Source organism: Ruditapes philippinarum, unplaced genomic scaffold (genome assembly GCF_026571515.1).
Source record: "Ruditapes philippinarum isolate M1 unplaced genomic scaffold, ASM2657151v2 ctg2752_1_1_1_1, whole genome shotgun sequence".
Lineage (NCBI taxonomy): Eukaryota > Metazoa > Mollusca > Bivalvia > Venerida > Veneridae > Ruditapes > Ruditapes philippinarum.
In genome coordinates, this window is record NW_026859253.1 from 2,045 (window position 1) to 20,815 (window position 18,771).

The 18,771-nt window shown below is 32.6% G+C and overlaps 1 protein-coding gene across 1 annotated transcript; it reads left to right on the plus strand.

The window, feature by feature from the left end:
- The first annotated feature begins 2,516 nt into the window (after positions 1 to 2,516).
- LOC132755807 (uncharacterized) lies at positions 2,517 to 7,428 on the plus strand. Its single transcript, XM_060746725.1, has 9 exons — positions 2,517 to 2,656; positions 3,288 to 3,433; positions 3,873 to 4,041; positions 4,412 to 4,557; positions 5,000 to 5,168; positions 5,493 to 5,638; positions 6,082 to 6,250; positions 6,643 to 6,788; positions 7,237 to 7,428. Exons 1-9 carry the CDS (start codon positions 2,593 to 2,595, stop codon positions 7,426 to 7,428), a joined length of 1,347 nt encoding a protein of 448 aa, XP_060602708.1. The 5' UTR covers positions 2,517 to 2,592.
- The last annotated feature ends 11,343 nt before the right edge of the window (positions 7,429 to 18,771 follow it).

Below are 18,771 nucleotides of genomic sequence, written 5' to 3' on the forward strand. Positions count from 1 at the left end.
AACAATAAGACGGCTAAAGTCTTTTATTACATATTTACAAAATTAAAGTGGTCGCATTATATTTTAATATCTGAGAGAGAACTTACATAATTTTGATGGTGTTTTCTGTTGTAAATCATACATATTAGGTTAGGAAGTTAAGGATTTTGAAATATGACATAGTGTTTTTAGAATTGAAAAAATATATTTATTTGTCTAAAAAAACGTCTTACCTACATGTATTGGTTTTAAAAATAGAGAGAAATATACACGGAAATACAAACAGACAAAACGAAAATAATAGCTGTGCAATTGACATATCTTTAAAAGTTTAAACTACACTAAAAAACAAGTGAAAAAGAACTTTAACTCGTAACAGATAAATTAATTGTTTAATAATAAGAATTATTTACGACTGTCAATACTAACATTTATTTTTCAAGAAAATACGGTTATTTGTCATCAAAGCTCTCAATAAATCTGTATGTTTATAGCATTCGGAACAATTTGGTATGGTGGTAGGTTATTTGGATTTGTTCGGCATTTTTCGTAGGTATTGCCTGGTTCCCATCATTCATTTAATATAGTTGGGTTAATTTCAGTAAGTCGGGTATAAGTCAATCAGGCTAAACTGTATGAAAGCTCGTGAAAATCGTGCTTCTCTCTCTTTTCGTCGAAAAGCTAGCTTACAGCCAGTTTAACAAGTACAATACATTAGTTTTCCCTTCTCGTCCACCCAACAGTGCTGGCGTTAAGAAGCGTTTATAATTGATCTTATTTAAATGTTTCTTGTACATATGTGTTCTTGCTCTGCTGCGTTCTGTTAAATCTTTTCAGTGTTCAGATCCTGTCAGATCAAATATGAGATACCTGAGAGCAAAGAACAAGAAATTTCATTGAATACAGCATAACATTTCCATGAATCAACCTATGTGTGCAGAATTTGTAAAAAAACATTATCAATATGACATTTAAAGGTGCTTTTTAAGACAATGTCAGTGTCGTAAATCTTGTTCTTTCTATCTTTTTAAAATACTTGAAAGTTGTAATCAGTTTTTTTAATACAAATGTTTTACAGGCTTTTTTATAATGTTCTTTAAATAGCTTGGTATCTTATATTATTCATATTACATTATTCATATCACATTAATTAGTATTACATCTGTGCAACACTCATTTTAAGTCAGTCACGTACAGTGGAAAAATTCTGTTAGCTGAGAGTTTATAAGGCGAATCAAAAACTTCATGGCATTTTGTGTCATAAAGTTTCAGTTGCTAATACTTCCTACATGTATTTTGCTAAATCTTATCTGCTGGTCCTATTTTCTCCAATATTGGTGGCGGGGTCATGACCATTTGTGTCATAAAGTTTCATTTGCTTACACTTCCTACATGTATTTTGCTGAATTTTATCTGCTGTTCCTATTTTCTCCGATATCGGTGGCGGGGTCATGACCATATTTCCGTCGGTTAAGGGGCAAATTCGACTAGTTTTCATAACCTGTCATTCATAGTTTTAGCTTTGGTCATATATCAAGCCTGGAGTACTATGCGCTTGCCAAGAAGGACTTAAATATTTTAAGTCAAGTTGCGTTTCTAGGTTTTGCCCAAATGACATGTAGTCTGGCTTGTTACTGTTACGCTTGCTTTAGTTTTCCCGGGAGTCTAGCTTGCTTTATTCGTAACAGTTTTGCTGATTATACTATTTGCACAGTGTTTGCTATTTGGTTTGCCAGTTATTTGCATACATTGAGTAGATTCTCGCTTTAACTCTCAGCTGATAGAATATTTACATGTACGTCATCTGACAGTTGCTTTACGGCATTCCCTGTTATTTAAGTGGCCATATTTCTCCAATCTGGAACAATCTGGATAAAATAAATAGTAGTAGTTTGTTTGTTAACAAAATAGTTTAAAAAATATATGCGTTTACTGTATGTATGTTTATATTTATGTACATGCATAGAAGTGTGTTTAATCAAAAGCTATTATTTACATTAACACAATAATTATGTTATATATACATTGTATATTAAAGATGTAAGGAATGACGGGGATAACCCCGATCCCTCATACCTATTACGCGGAAATGCAGTAATAATTAAATAATAAATTACTATAATGCATATTGTTACACTGCTTTCTTATGGTATGCAAATATGCATATCTATGTTTAAACGGATAGTTAAACAATAATTTCATATTATAGATACAACGATGAATAGAATGTGTACTTCGCTTATTGATACTTTACAAGGGCGTTTTTCATAATTTTGAAATTTGCACCAAATAGTCGTACAAAAAGAGTAACAAAAACATCTCAAGATTGAAATATAGATTTCAGTTTATCAGTTGGAAAAATTTCTGACACTCCTTTTTGCTTTATGTCTTTTCATCTATGAAATCCACTTAGAACGCAATTTTGTTGTTATGTTAACATGTTGTCAAAAAGAAGATCTTAATCCTTTATCTATTATCTGTTTTGACATTTTTAAATAATATTCCTTCTTCCTTCTTACTAGAGTTTGTATATATATTTAACGAATTTATGTAACAAGATCATTTGCATACGTAATTTTGTGTAAAATTAAGCTAAACTTTTGTAGATCTGCAATGGAAGTTTCAGTACAAGTAATATTTCTAATGTTCTTTATGAAAAGTTGGAATTTCAACAAAGGTACCAATTAATGATATTTACAAGACATCATTAACTTTATAAAGGAATTTATGTTATTAATTTCTGTCGATCTTATTCCAGTAAAAAAAGAACTATTGTTAGTTTCATAAAAAAGTAAGCGATATAAAATTGAATTTACAACAATATTAATGTACATTTTTAGAAACATTTAACTATCTTAGGCACGTGATTGATGATTTCAACTATGGAGATAATTAAAGTAATATTATGCTTATTGTTTAATTGTCTCTCTTGAGCTGATCTGACTATATATTTAAAAAAATGACTGTTAAAATAATGGATGACCAATAATTTATATTGTAAAATGTACAAAAATGTACATGATTAAATATAAATCAGTCTAAAACATAAAAAGACTGCCCGCTCTTTTTCATAAACTGAACGCTTCTGTTGATATTTACAGTAATTTCTTTGGGCCGCGAGAGTAATTTATCGTTTATGCAAAAAAATATAACTTGAAAGGAACTTTGGAAAATTGGAAACTTATTTTGATTTTTACCTGTTCACTCAATATTTTCCCTTGGATTGGCATGTTGTAACAAATAGAGATAAAACTACCTTAGCAATGACGTGTAGGAATCATATAATATTTAAACAATATATGTTTTAGCTTATATTCCATCGGGTTACCTCGGATGCTACATAGATAAGACTGACCGCATTTTATCTCACAGAATGCCTAATTCAGCACTCAACTCGGGCGACCAGTGCAAGAAACAATGCAAGGCCGCCGGGTACAGATATGCTGGAACAGAGGTTATATTACTGATAAATAAATATTTGTTAATGTGTCATTAGTTTATTTAAATGAGCAATATGTGTTGCTTGTCTGTTGTAAAACCTATCAAGCATGCGTGAAAGATAAGATAAGATTTGTTTATTATAGTGACATGTGTAAAATTAATGAAATGATAATTAACAACATTTACACCCGGCCCAATGGATTTATAAGTCACCTTATATTGACAAGTATCAAAATATTATATACAGAGGCATCATGAATGTATGACAATTAGTTTAGATTATTACTGCGCAAATGGAATGCGAGTTATAATTGTAAATGTGAATTATGCATGTTTAATTATGTGCCACATCCATTAGATATATATTGACTGATTTTCTCATTTAAGATCAGGGCAAATCAAGATAATAGCATGGTATATACGTGTTACGATAATTTTTCGACACTTTTCAGTATACGGTCGAATGTTTCTGTGGAAACGTCATAAAAGAATATCCAAAAGGGTCAGAGTGTACAGCTAAATGTCCTGGAAATAAGGACGAGATATGCGGAGGGACGTGGCACATTTCCTTATATGATACACAAGAAAACGACGAATCTGATAACTTGGAGACCTCAGAAGGTGAGTATACTGTGCTTTATTTGTTGTTCAAATTATCCTTGATTAAGTTTCATAAATAATAGGAACTTATAATGGAATCAGTCAGTTATTAAATGAGCCCATTTTAAATTGCATGCTTCGGGTTAATAATCATTGTCATCATAAACAAGAACGTAATCATCAATAAATAAGAAGAATTATAAATTTCAAAAAACTAGATTTTGGTAACAGCAGTGAAAGTAAGATCGTAAAATAATGCAGTTTTCATTTCTTGCCCTTTTCAAGTAAAACAAGAGCGTGCACAAATCAAACATGTAACGTTCACAAATAGTATATGATTTCCTTGTTTTATAATTTAAATTTCTTGTCCGTTCTTTTATATCACAATCAGTTTATGTACCATCGGGCTACCTCGGATGCTATATAGACAAAGTCGAACGCATTTTGTCTCACCGAATGCCAAATTTCGCAAACAACACTGGAGATCAGTGCAAACAACGATGCGAGGCTGCGGGATACAGATATGCTGGAACAGAGGTAGATAAGTATGAAGATGCTTATATAAATTGACGATATATAATTGTTAATGATGGTGACATTATATTAGACAGAATGTGGACCTTTTGAATGTTTGAGAGGCATTCATCGTATGTTTAAATATATTTTTAAGACATTATTAAAATTTTCTGCAAATATGTTACGAGTTGCAAGTGGTAAAACTAAATATCTTAGATATGAATCCGTGGTCAGAACCAGAAGGATATTAAAGGGGTCTTTCACTTAGATTTTAAAGTGATCACGTAATACTTTTACTCCTGACACCTTCTGGAAATGATTAAAAATGCCAAAACCCCTCAGTCTGATAAATGCATTATCACGTCGAAACTTTGTGACACATTCTTGATAAAAATCCCGAATCTTCGCCTGGTTTTTATTACATACGAAGTAGTTTTTTCTAAAACTTCACAACATTCTTCAGTACACGGACCAATGTTTCTGTGGAAACGTCATAAAAGAATACCCAAAAGGGTCAGAGTGTACAGCTAAATGTCCTGGAAATAAGGACGAGATGTGCGGAGGGACGTGGCACATTTCCTTATACGATACACAGGAAAACGACGAGTCTGAAGACTCGGAGTCCTCAGAAGGTGAGTATACTGATACTTTATTTGTTGTTCAAATTATCCTTGATTAATTTTGATAAATAACAGGAACTTATAATAGAATCACAGTCAGTTATTAAATGAGCCCATTTTTTATTGCATGCTTCTGGTTTTTCTGCGTGAAGTTCTAAAATGGATTTTGGTAACAGCAGTGAAAGTAATATCGTAAAATAATGCAGTCTCCATTTCTTGCCTTTTTCAAGTAAAACAAGAGCGTGCATAAATCAAACATGTAACGTTCACAAAAAGTATATGAGTTCCTTGTTTTATAATTTAAATTTCTTGTCCGTTCTTTTATATCACAATCAGTTTATGTACCATCGGGCTACCTCGGATGCTATATAGACAAAGTCGAACGCATTTTGTCTCACCGAATGCCAAATTTCGCAAACAACACTGGAGATCAGTGCAAACAACGATGCGAGGCTGCGGGATACAGATATGCTGGAACAGAGGTAGATAAGTATGAAGATGCTTATATAAATTGACGATATATAATTGTTAATGATGGTGACATTATATTAGACAGAATGTGGACCTTTTGAATGTTTGAGAGGCATTCATCGTATGTTTAAATATATTTTTAAGACATAATTAAAATTTTTCTGCAAATATGTTACGAGTTGCAAGTGGTAAAACTAAATATCTTAGATATGAATCCGTGGTCAGAACCAGAAGGATATTAAAGGGGTCTTTCACTTAGATTTTAAAGTGATCACGTAATACTTTTACTCCTGACACCTTCTGGAAATGATTAAAAAATGCCAAACCCCTCAGTCTGATAAATGCATTATCACGTCGAAACTTTGTGACACATTCTTGATAAAAATCCCGAATCTTCGCCTGGTTTTTATTACATACGAAGTAGTTTTTTCTAAAACTTCACAACATTCTTCAGTACACGGACCAATGTTTCTGTGGAAACGTCATAAAAGAATACCCAAAAGGGTCAGAGTGTACAGCTAAATGTCCTGGAAATAAGGACGAGATGTGCGGAGGGACGTGGCACATTTCCTTATACGATACACAGGAAAACGACGAGTCTGAAGACTCGGAGTCCTCAGAAGGTGAGTATACTGATACTTTATTTGTTGTTCAAATTATCCTTGATTAATTTTGATAAATAACAGGAACTTATAATGGAATCACAGACAATTATTAAATGAGCCCATTTTAAATTGCATGCTTCTGGTTGATAATCATGGTTTATTTAAACAAAATGTAATCATCAATAAAAAACAAAAAATATGCGTACATTTTTAAAATGGAATTTGGTAACAGCAGTGAAAGTAAAATCGTATTAAATATTTTAACCAAAATAACGCAGTCTTCATTTCTTGCATATTTCAAGAAAAAACATGGGCGTGCACATAAAAAACATGTAACGTTCACAAAAGGTAATTAAATCCCTTGTTTTATAACTTTAAAATACTTGTCTGTTCTTTTATATCACAATCAGTTTATGTACCATCGGGCTACCTCGGATGCTATATAGACAAAGTCGAACGCATTTTGTCTCACCGAATGCCAAATTCAGCAAACAACACTGGCGATCAGTGCAAACAAAAATGCGAGGCTGCCGGATACAGATATGCTGGAACAGAGGTAGATAAGTATGAATAGCTTTTTTTGAAATTGACGATATATAATTGTTAATGATGGTGACATTATATTATACGGAATGTGGACCTTTTTAATATTTGAGAGGCATTCATCGTATGTTTAAATATTATTCTATAAGACATGATTAAAAATTTCTGCAAATATGTTACGAGTTGCAAGTGGTAAAACTAAATATCTTAGATATGAATCCGTGGTCAGACCCAGAGGGATATTTAAGGGGTCAATTACTCATATTTAAAGTGACCACGATATAATTTTATTTTTAACACCCTTAGGAAAACTAATAAATGCCAAAACCCATCTTTAATATACATTATCACGTCGAAATTTTGTTACACCTTCTGGAGAAAAATCTTGAATTTGGGCCTGGTGTTAACTAACCACATAAGACATAGTTTTAATTTTTCTAAAACTTCCCTATATTTTTCAGTATACTGTGGAATGTTTCTGTGGGAATGACATAAAAAAATATCCAAATGGTTCAGAGTGTACAGCTAAATGTCCTGGAAATAAGGACGAGATATGCGGAGGGACGTGGCACATTTCCTTATACGATACACAGGAAAACGACGAGTCTGAAGACTCAGATTCACAAGAGAGTGGTAAGCATTCTATAATTTAGATGTGCGCATAAACGTATTAAATTATTGTTTGATACTACTGATTTAATGAATTTGACCTTGACATGCAGTGCTGAAATTTTTTTTTTCATTTCACAAAAAAATAACAGAAAAGTTTTATGGTCTGATGTGTTAACAAAACATCTGTATACATAAGTTTTTAATCAAGTTTAAGTGAATGATAGTAATACGTGTCAGTGTCTAAAACGTACGTGCGTGTGTGTGTGTGTGTTTGGTGTGTGTGTGTGTGTGTGTGTGTGTGTGTGTGTGTGTGTGTGTGTGTGTGTGTGTGTGTGTGTGTGTGTGTGTGTGTGTGTGTGTGTGTGTGTGTGTGTGTGTGTGTGTGTGTGTGTGTGTGTGTGTGTGTGTGTGTGTGTGTGTGTGTGTGTGTGTGTGTGTGTGTGTGTGTGTGTGTGTGTGTGTGTGTGTGTGTGTGCTTAAATGTGTGTGTGTTTGTTGCGCGCGCGTGCGTGTATGTATGTGCGTGCGTGTCCGTGTGACACACAAACGAAAATAAAATCGTTACGTTTTTAAGGTAATAAACTAAAGTCATCTCATTGCGTGAATAATGCATTTTTAATTTCCTTCACAGATTTTGAATTACTGTGAAAAATACGATGCCTGTCTCTCCAAATGGAAGTGCAGAAATAGGAAACGTGGCTTTTTATGTAGGGCACCATCATCAAAAGTCAAAATCAGCAAGTAAAAATACTGGAAGCTAAATACAAAAATCGCAAACTTCGGATGTTCAAATGATAAAAATGTAATACATTACATATGAGTATAATTAGTAACAAAACATTCTTAATACTAAAAACTGTTTAACATTTCCTTTTATTATCTTACTGCATTTCATTTGTTCAATGTCTTCAGTGTTTGTGTAACAGCGCGCTGAGTATAAGACAGATAACATGTGTACCTTAATATAAAATAATTTATTCACTATTCAATTCCTGTTTTGAGTATGTTTAACAATTTTGATGTGATATATCATATAATAATACACAATCATATTAACATTTTCCATGATTATCATAATAAACGACATTATCATCATCATCATTATAAGTAAATAATCATCGTCATTGTTATCATGATAATCATCATATTAATAATCATCGTCATAAACTTCAGGATCACATCATCCCCATCATCAACATTATCTTCGACATCAGATAACAGCATAATCATTATTTTTGTATGCTTGTTGTAGTCGTTTATTAATTCGAGTTATGTTAGTGTTTTTAATCCTTTTTGACACAATATTTCTTTAATATATGGATATGACAGAACAGCATCAGAAACAGGAATTTTGACAACAGTTTCCTGTTATTGGATAACGTATACAACTTTGTTTTAAACACTTGTCAATCGCAATACATGGTGGACTAAATTATTGAAGGCCAAATCTTCTTGCGAACAGGCGTAAAATAAAAAGTTAGCTATCTCATCATTTACTACAGGTAAAATCAAAGGGCTGCAAGATATATAAGTTTATTTTGATATACTATAATTTATCTTGCATCGAGTTGCAGAGACTGCGTTTAGATTTTTTTACTATAATAGTTTGACTTTGATACATAAGGAACCTTGCATGACTAGAGTTTCTACTTGCATCATGAAATCATTTACGCTCATTTTTTTATGACAGTCACACTTTATCCTTGCATAAGAACTGTAAAATTGACAACATAGAACAGTTATTTGCCTTAAAGGTCACATGTTTGCAAAATCTAAAAATAATTTCGTGTGGTTTATGAGTTATGGATATATTTCTGAACTAACACTTTGCTGTTAGAAGCATTTTATTAAGAAATGGGGAAACTCCAAATATTCTTTAATATCATCATTATGAAAAATGTTTTTCTATTGCTCATTGTTAAGAAATGATAACATTCAGTTAACAAATTACACGAGCAAAATGATCGTTTCTTAGTAAAATATGTTTCATATGTATAAAAATGTTACCCAACCCGACCATCTTTAAACACTTATTTGACCATTTCACTATATAAAAACCCTTTATTCAAAATATCCCTTAAATTTACCATAATAAGGGGCTGATTTCAAAGTTTGCCTATAATTTCTTAACAGTATATTAGTTGATCATGCGAAATTTAAAATACTTTTACCGTGTAGTTTTTTTTTATTTACTAGTAATTAAAATTTAAGTAGCTGGTATCATATTTGCTAATAAATTTGGCATTATTTAGCAAATAATTACCTACAATAATTATATAATTGAAATCAAACACTTTTTTCTTCCATAAGGGATCTGAGAGATACCCAAATAATGAAAAAGAGAACAAAGGTAAGAAAAAAAGTTGACCTTTCTGCGGTTTGAACCATTTCAAAGAAGTTGACAAGTGATTCTAGCCTACTTGAAAACCCTTCAAAGGGGAGGTAATGCATAACCCATGGTTTGCCCAAGAATATTTAAATCGCTAAAAAGAAAAAGAAAAACTATAGTTACCTCGACTGGGATTTGAACCCTAAACCTCTCACATCCTAAGCGAGCGTGTTACCCCTGGACAACGGGGAAGATTACGAAGACGATCATAAATAAAACAAAATAATTCTAAATTTAGAATTTCCTTTTAAGGGCTTGTAATCCTTTTTAATTTGGAGGTGTTTTGTTAACGATTAACCTTTTGTTGAACATTGATAAAAAAAGTAAGCGAAAATCTTCCCGCCAAAACAGTCCGACATGTATATATTTCAATGCTTGACAGTCAGATTTATTTGTGTAATACGCGCTGAAGTTTTCGGTAATCGACATCGCTAACAATAGCATTTTGTAAACCTCGATTAAATTATCGGGTGTAACTTATAAGACCGTTACTTATGGAAGAAATTGATTATCGATCGTCGACTGCCCTAAATTCGTCCCTGTCCTCGAGGCAACACCCTTGCTTTATTTTTCAGAAAGTCTAAATAACAAATGTTCATTTTGCGTTTAATTCCAATCACAATAATCCGAAGCTTTACGAAAATAGCCAAGCGATTTTCATTGATTAAAATGATATTCATCCGCGTGATTTGTGATTATGCATTTATTAATAAGCCAGAGTTACTTTTAAAATTTGAATACGTTGTAATTTGTTGGATACGTATAACTAAATAAAAATATTTCTTTCTTTTATATCGCTAGTTTTAAGCTGTTTTGAGAACTACTTGTTGTTTGGTTTGTCGGGAAGCGCTGTTCGGAACTTCCTGAGATTTAATGTCAACATTGTATTTCCTGATCTGCGATCAGAAAAACAACGGACAACAGTTATTCGCCTCACTTTTACCTGATTAATCAGAATCGCATGAGCTGGCCCTTTTAATATCGCTGCGATATGGGTTATCTGGGAAAGTGAAAGACTGGCATCTTATTGTCAATGATAAGTTTGACTTTATTGATACTGTAATAAAAAATATTGAGCGTTTTCTACTAGACTTACAGGCATCTTTTTAATTGACTCTTGTCGATTTCTAAATTGTTGAATCCAGCACAAAACAGTTGCATGAGATACTTCATTGTTGCAAAAGATAATGCATATCATAATATACAACCTTGTTTTGCTCGAGCTTTTATTCAAACCCGTATTTCAGAACTTTTAACTGAGCGTTTACATGCCATATTCAACGTGACACTTTCGTCCCATTCAATGAGAAGAGTCGTATGGTCCCTAAAGTAAAAAATTCTGGAAAATAAAGTAATCCCTTCGGAAGCATTAATCACACCAAAATTACAAGAGAATTGCAGACTCGGTTTGATTGAGTCTGTACATGAGGGATAATGAATAAGTGCAACACCCCTCACGCCCCCTAGCACCGGCTTGAGCGGTGCTCATTTCTCAACACTTAATAGTGCTGGCATCAATGATCCCGAAGGACCAGAAAAATATAACAACACTGAAGTGAAGTACGGGGCAATTTTTTACAGCTGCCACACAGCACTTGACACCTGCTGTTGTAAAGTATAAAAATATGGAAAATAAAGTGATCCCTCGGAAGCATTAATCACAACAAAATTACAAGAGAATTGCAGACTCGGTTTGATTGAGACTGTACATGAGGGATAATGAATAAGTGCAACATCCCTGCATGAGTCCTTAACGTGAAAAAATGGGCTGAATTAAATAAAATAGAATTTGTAAAGGCAAATTACAGGTTATTAAGCCTGCATATCACATATGAGGCGTCAAAAGACTAATTTGAACACGACCCTTTAGTTTAACAAGTTTTTAAACTAATAACAATGATGTTATTGAATAAATTATAGCTATATAACATTTCGCGCAATACTCGGTCATTTGGTAAAGCAATTTCTTTACTAAATTGGGGGAACGTTATGGACCTGATAGAGCGGAGAAAGAAATTCCTGGCTGCCATAGAGCCCGTAAAAGATGAAGCAAATTCTGGCAGACCTGTGACTTTAATAGTCAAGATAAATGTCTTAAGAAGTCAGGGAATCAAATGAAAATAATTACAGGTATACAAATCGTGATAGTGCTTAAGCTCTTGGCATATCGCTATCCTGATTATATTTAATTTTGAAGCGTATTTTAAAGGTACGGAATAGTTCTGCCAAAAGCGTATCTGTCAATTAGTATTTACTAAAAATGCACTAGCAACATTGTTATCAATAGAAAAACAATAATTGATTTGGACACTGTATTTCACAGTATTAATATCATCAACACATGATGAAACACAGCAGTATTTGATATATAACAAGAATAATTAGTAGAATGTCGCACTAACCTGTTTTTGTCTTACTTGTTCAAACCTGTTGTGGACCGTCCGCTTAGCTTAAATTGGAGAGCATCGGAATTTTAACCAGGGCTCGCTGGTTTAATTTTTGAACGAGGGGGAAACGCTCTTTATAACAATAGTTTCATCCAATTGGTGTAGGTTTGAGGAGGAGATACCATTTTCTTAAATGCTCAAGTGAGCTAAAACGTAGTCTGAAGCTGTAACGTTGGTGCTTTTCTGTATCCAATATAAACTTTTAAATGCTAAGTTTAAAATTATTTATATACAAACTATTGTGTCTCTGCCATGTGAGATAAATTATGGTTTCAAAATCTTGAATGTAAAGTGACTTACTCCCCTTGGCGTCAAAGTTCAGGAAAATTGTCGCACACGCTGAATTATACAGTTTTAACCACCAACCATTGGCTACTCATTATTATTTCTCACATCTCTGTTTCACTTGATCATACTTGATGTTAGAAGTCATTTTATTATTCTGTATGCACCACATTCTCTTGAATGTATTGTATGATATAAGGTATATTGGCTAGGTTAAGCTTAATTAATTACATTGTGTATATTTTATGTGATATATAATGTATTAACCGATAAATTTTACACATATATAGATTACTTATTTAAAGAATTTGTTTGCCTAGTAAATTTATCCTAAACATATTGACAAATTTATACGTTTCCGGGGGTAAAAAGGGTTTTGTACCCTTTAATTACAGTCAATCTCCCTTTTTAAATAAAACTGGGGTAATTTTTAAGGTTAAACAATACTGCATAGGGATCACTAGTAAAAATTAAAGGGAAATGATAACAACAAAGAAACTTCAAACAGAAAAAGGGCAAAGAATTTTTTTAAAAAAATATGACATAAAAAATCTCAAAAATAAAATCGGGAAATTTCCAAGAAAATGGCAAACTTTTGTTCCAGGCCCGTTTTTTAAGGGTTTTAAAAAATTTTTTGGGTTTTTTGGGTTTTGATAAGCATTTTAAGAAAAATAAAATTTTTCAACAAGTTTTGGAAAACATATTAAATTTTAAAAACCAATTTTAAAAATTTGTTGTTTTAGTTTTTTTAAACCCGAACACCAAAAACCCACTCCTCTACCAAAAACGCCAAAGAAAACCCTTTCCCATTAAGAAGTCATCGCACTATCGTATTGTTGTCACAAGGTAATAAACATTTAAACATGAAAAAGTCAGTAAGAATAAATCAAATAATTCGAAATTAAAAACTTTTTTTTTCCTTTAACAAATAAATTATCCAATTTTAGGCCGGCTTAAAGTGATAATGATAAATGATATGATAACATTAATAGGGGCGAATCCAAACAGAATAACTTAAAGACTGTTCAGATTATACTGTACTGTTTGTTTTTCATTTTGAACAGAAGTGTCAGAAAGGCAAATTTTTCTCCACAAACCCCCTTTACATTTATTTCTGAAACGCTTTTTACTATTTATGTTCTGTTCTTTTATGGGTTCCAAAAAGTAACTCATTGGCCATTCACCCGAATCATCTTTCATTGGCTTTTTTACCATTTGCAATAGGTCAGTTGTTTTGATTAAAACTTTGTATAAAATTCAAAATACTACAATTACTTACATTTTGCTAGGTTAATGATAAGCAAATAATTTAACATTCAACGCTACTTTTTTTAGGTTAAATTATAAGCATCTTATATGCTCTAAGTGACTACTTTAAGGATGTAAAACTTACATTTCCCTGTGTAAATGAAAGAAAATTTATTTGAATGTGTTTTTCTCTTACTAGTATTTCATTTTCTATACATATGAAGAGGTCTCAGAATATATATACATGTTACAATTTACAATATACAGAGAGCAATTCAAATATTCTTAAAAGACAGGATAAGAATGAAAGACAACATGTCTTATGAAATTCTTCTCCGTTATTTATTTAAAATGTAATAGAAATTTACAAAATCGTTTCATATAATCGTCAAACCAAAACAATTAAGGTTGAAAATGGATTTTCCGGCGATATGATACAAATGTGACGAGGAAACCCTTTGATACCTCTCGATACCTTTAATATACCGGTGGCTCTCTATACACAATTGTTTTCCTGATCTTCTATTTTATTGACGCGTTATAAATAGCACTCGGGACGCTATTTTGAAGAAGGCCTAACAGTGATAAGATGCACCTTTCAAAGATAAAATTATTGAAATATTCAATGTTAAAAATACTGAAATACATGTACTTATGTTAAAATATCACAAACTTGTTTTTACAACAGAAGGTAAAAACATTAAGCTGAAAAGTATTTTTGATTTTCTTATCTTTATAAAAAGGGGTTTTTTTATTTAAAGCTCCCTGTTTTGTAAAAAAGTTTTTTTTTGTCTTTTAATTTACTTTTGATGAACCCTTTTGTAGTAATAAAAACACAAAATTCGCAGGTGCAACATGGTTTTAAAAAATGAAATAATTTTTCGCTCGACTGAAGAAGGGAAAATTTTACGCTTTTTTGTTTTAAAGTTTTCTAGTTCTTCTTTTTTAAATTTTTTTTAAATTATGGCATTTCCGAAAACACAGGTTTTATGTGTTCATATAAATTCAAATTATCTTATTAAATTATTTATTTAAGCGAAAAACTGAAATTTTACTTTTAGAAAGGTTTATTTAATTGTAAATTTCATTTTTTTTGGGAGAAAAAAATTTTTTATGTTTCAAAAGAACCCCCTTTCAAAAGCCACAGCCGGAACGTCCAAACTTGGTGTTTAAAACAGGGGCGGTTTGGGGCACCCGGAAAGATTGTTTCAAAGGAATTTAAATATTCATTACTTTTAAAGTAAAAAAGAATTGAAAATTTTGGATTGTTTGAGAAAAACAATTTGGGTTAAAAAAATTGGGTTGGGTTTTTTTTAATACGAAAAAATTTTTGTGTGAAAAAGAAAAATATTTTTTTAGGGTTCCAAGCCCGGCCCAAATTTACACCCTTTTCTAATTTAACAGTTATTAATTAAAACCCTTTCTTTACTCAAATTTTAATGCACAAAAAGCAAGTCAGTTACCTTAAAAATTGCTTAGGATACACAAATCAAACAATTTACTTTTATCAAAGTAAATTATATTTTTAAAAAACATTTTCACTTCATAAATCAGCGCTTAAACAAAAATACTCAAAAATACCCCAGCATAGATTGTCCTCTACAACTCTACGACAGTAGCATTCGATGTTGTTTCAGTACTTTGAATATTATATAAAAAAAAATAAAGTGGAAACAAAACTTTTACAACAAAGGAAAAAAGTTATCGGATCTTTTTGGAGTTACGTTTCAAAATATAGAAAAAACAGAATCCCTAAAAAACGCCTAAAACGGCAAAATTGAAAATGATCTTTCATGGGTTTGAAAGTGCAAACTGCTGTCCACGCACGGGTTTAAGAAGAATTCATTATTTCAACCTTCCCAATGGTCAAACCAAAACTTCCGTTTAAGGCTGGTTGAGGTAGCCCCACTTGAAATTCGGTTGAAATTGAAAAGTGTTATAAATCATGTTAACATTGGTTATGAATTATGGTCCATGTAAACCGAGCCTACAGAATTTTCTAATTTGGTGATTTGAACGTTCTTTAGAGATTCTTATAACTCTATTTTGTGATGTCATTAAGTACTCTTTTTTTAAATCTGGAAACAAAGTGATCCCTCGTAAGCATTAATCACAACAAAATTACATGAAAATTGCAGAATCGGTTTGACTGAGTCTGTACATGAGGGATAATGAAATAGTGCAACATCCCTCACGCCCACTAGCACCGGCTTGAGTGGTACTCAATTCTCAACGCTTAATATTGCTGGCAACATTGATCCCGAAGGACCATAAAAATATAACAACACTAAAGTGAAGTAGGTCCGCAGATGGGACAAATTTTGATTCATGAATCTATATGGTATGGTATATGGTATGATAAAATATTCACCATGGTTTAGGAAATTATGAACATTTTTTCTATCTTTTCTATTTTAACCACGAAACGCCTACAAAATACATCGGGTGTTATTTATATGTTTAGTTGCATATAGATACACAGTAACATGCAGTCAAACGTGAATTTAGCAAGTAATACATTAGTGGATTAAAGGCACATTATGCCTAAGAAAGAAGTAAATGTTTACAGTTTTAGAAAGCCCAAAAATGAAATTTGTAACGTTGAAATAATTGTACAAAGTATATTTGAAGAAAGTAGCACTGTTAGTGGAATTTTATGTCATAATAGTAGCAAAATGTAAACAAAGTACACATGAAGTATTTTGACTTCAATACAAATAACTATATGACTATCATTGTACCAATTGCCAGAAAACAACAGAAGCAAAATATGGTAGAGGTAATGAGCATCTTTTTAAAACTTTTACAGGCCATCAAAAATAAAGAACTTTTGATAAATAAAAATAAAACCATTTCATTTCTGAGACATATTTGGCCTTTAATAATAATATAAAAACAACCAAAATGGATCTTCAAAATGATGCATGGTTAATTGTTAGATTTAATGTGATAGTCATGTCACCTTAACTACATGTTTTGTATATTTTCGGAAAGATGCACTTAAGATTTTAAGATAACAGAACTACCCGGATACAAGTTCTGCATGCGATATTTTTCGTAATTGATTTTTACATATTATTCCTTTTCAGATGTTATATTCAATAGAGCTTGTCTTAGTACAGTGTATATTTCTGTAACCTACATATCTTATTTTCTTCCTTTAAGAGTCCTCTTCATGGATTGTTGTAAAATGTTAAGCATTCCTGCCCGTTGGCCTTTGAAATATCTGACAAACGTAATTTTTTATTGTTTTTTTTTAATAATTACCTTGAATGAATTGTTTAAAATTATATATATTATAAAAACGTCTCTCTTTTTTTGCTTTTTATGTCTTTCATTGTATGTCTTTCTTCTTTGTTAATCTTTGATCTCATATTCTTGACTTGTTTCATCACACGGCAGTTATCAATGAACCCCTCAACTTTGATGATTGTTCAAGTTTGCAAACACACTAAGACCAAAGATGATGGTATTTTTTCACGTGACATAATGTACTACAATGGTTATATGATAACTGTTGTAATACCCCGGTCACATATTCACGGAATACGCCCACGGAAGAGCAACGGATTTATTCCGGCATCGTCCGTAGCTACCCGTACTGGTCAGTAGCTCTCCGTATTGTTACCGTAATCAATCGTAGTAGTCCTTGAATATCCGTAGCGATCCTTGACAATTTTTGAACATGCACAAAAATTTGCTACGGAAAAATCAACCGTAGCGTATCCCTGCTAGTCCGTATTAAACCGTACTGACACGTACTGGTCCGTACGAAAACCGTACTGGTCCGTACTGATTCGTAGTCCACCAACTTGTCAAGGATTTCCACGGTTAAGTACGGAGAACTACGTATTTGTACGGTTACCCTATGTATAAACTACGGTTTTAATACGGATTAATACGGCATTGTCACGGAAAGCCACGATCGAAATACGTTGTACTACGGAGAGGCAGGGATTAGCACAGTCTTATACGGTTTATTGCGTTGCAACACGAAACGGAACGGAATGGTACGGTCCACCACTGTTTAGTACGGATGAATTAAGTATCATGTACTTTTTCAAGGGTATAAATACTACCTTCTTGTTAAAAAGAGACATATTTGCGGGAACATTCAATAAATGATAATTGCCATTTACTGGCTGCAACTTTATATTGAAATGACTCAGAATGCGGGAGTTGGTGGCAGTGGTCGAGCTGCTTGATGACATGCATAATGGTAAAATATATTAAAATCGTACTACAATTCATAAGTAATAGAATAACATTTAATGTTACATATTTTACAAACATTGGATCGTGCAATTGGAGTAAATATGTACATAAAACGAAGTGTCTCATAAGCCTCGGACGCTGGCCCTTGAGTGATTATAAGATTAATTAACAAGCTTTTACATATTTTTAAAACATAAACATTCACTTAACAGCAAATCTTAAAATTAAAAGAGAAGCAGTATTGATCAACATTTTTCATTAATGATTACTAGTCCATATCTAATTAGGTAAGAGAAGACAGACAAGATGGTGGACTAGAGATGGGCTTTTACAAAGAATATTTCATGTTTAGTATGAGGCTCTCATGGCCGAACTTGTTGAGGATCCAGCGTCCTTCAAGAAATTCACTTTAATCGGACCTGATGTGTCTCGGGGGTCGGACGCGGCTATGCCGAATCCTCTCCGAACTCTGCAATTCCTTTTCTATGATTGTGTTCTTTTCTTGTGAGGCATTTTGAAAATGAGCATGCAAGAGGTTGTGGACGGATGTATTAGGTCCGTATAGATCCGTGGCAATTCGTTCTTCTCCGTATCAATTCGTTCTTCTCCGTATCAGACCGTACTTATTCGTACTAACCCGTGCTTATACCGTAGCAGACCGTAGTGTATCGTAGTGCGTCCGTCCTGATTCGTGTCGCTCCGTATCAAACCGTGTCGGTCCGTAACAGTCCGTGTCTCTCCAAGGGCTTTTGGTGGTAAATCCGTCGGACTCCGTACTCATACCGTTGTGTGTCCGTACT

Bases quoted from the DNA above. Each gene is read 5' to 3' on its own strand.
- LOC132755807 (XM_060746725.1), top strand. From the start codon at position 2,593: ATGGAAGTTTCAGTACAAGTAATATTTCTAATGTTCTTTATGAAAAGT. The intron at 4,042-4,411 runs GTGAGTATACTG...TATCACAATCAG, and splicing joins TAACTTGGAGACCTCAGAAG to TTTATGTACCATCGGGCTAC. The intron at 5,169-5,492 runs GTGAGTATACTG...TATCACAATCAG, and splicing joins AGACTCGGAGTCCTCAGAAG to TTTATGTACCATCGGGCTAC.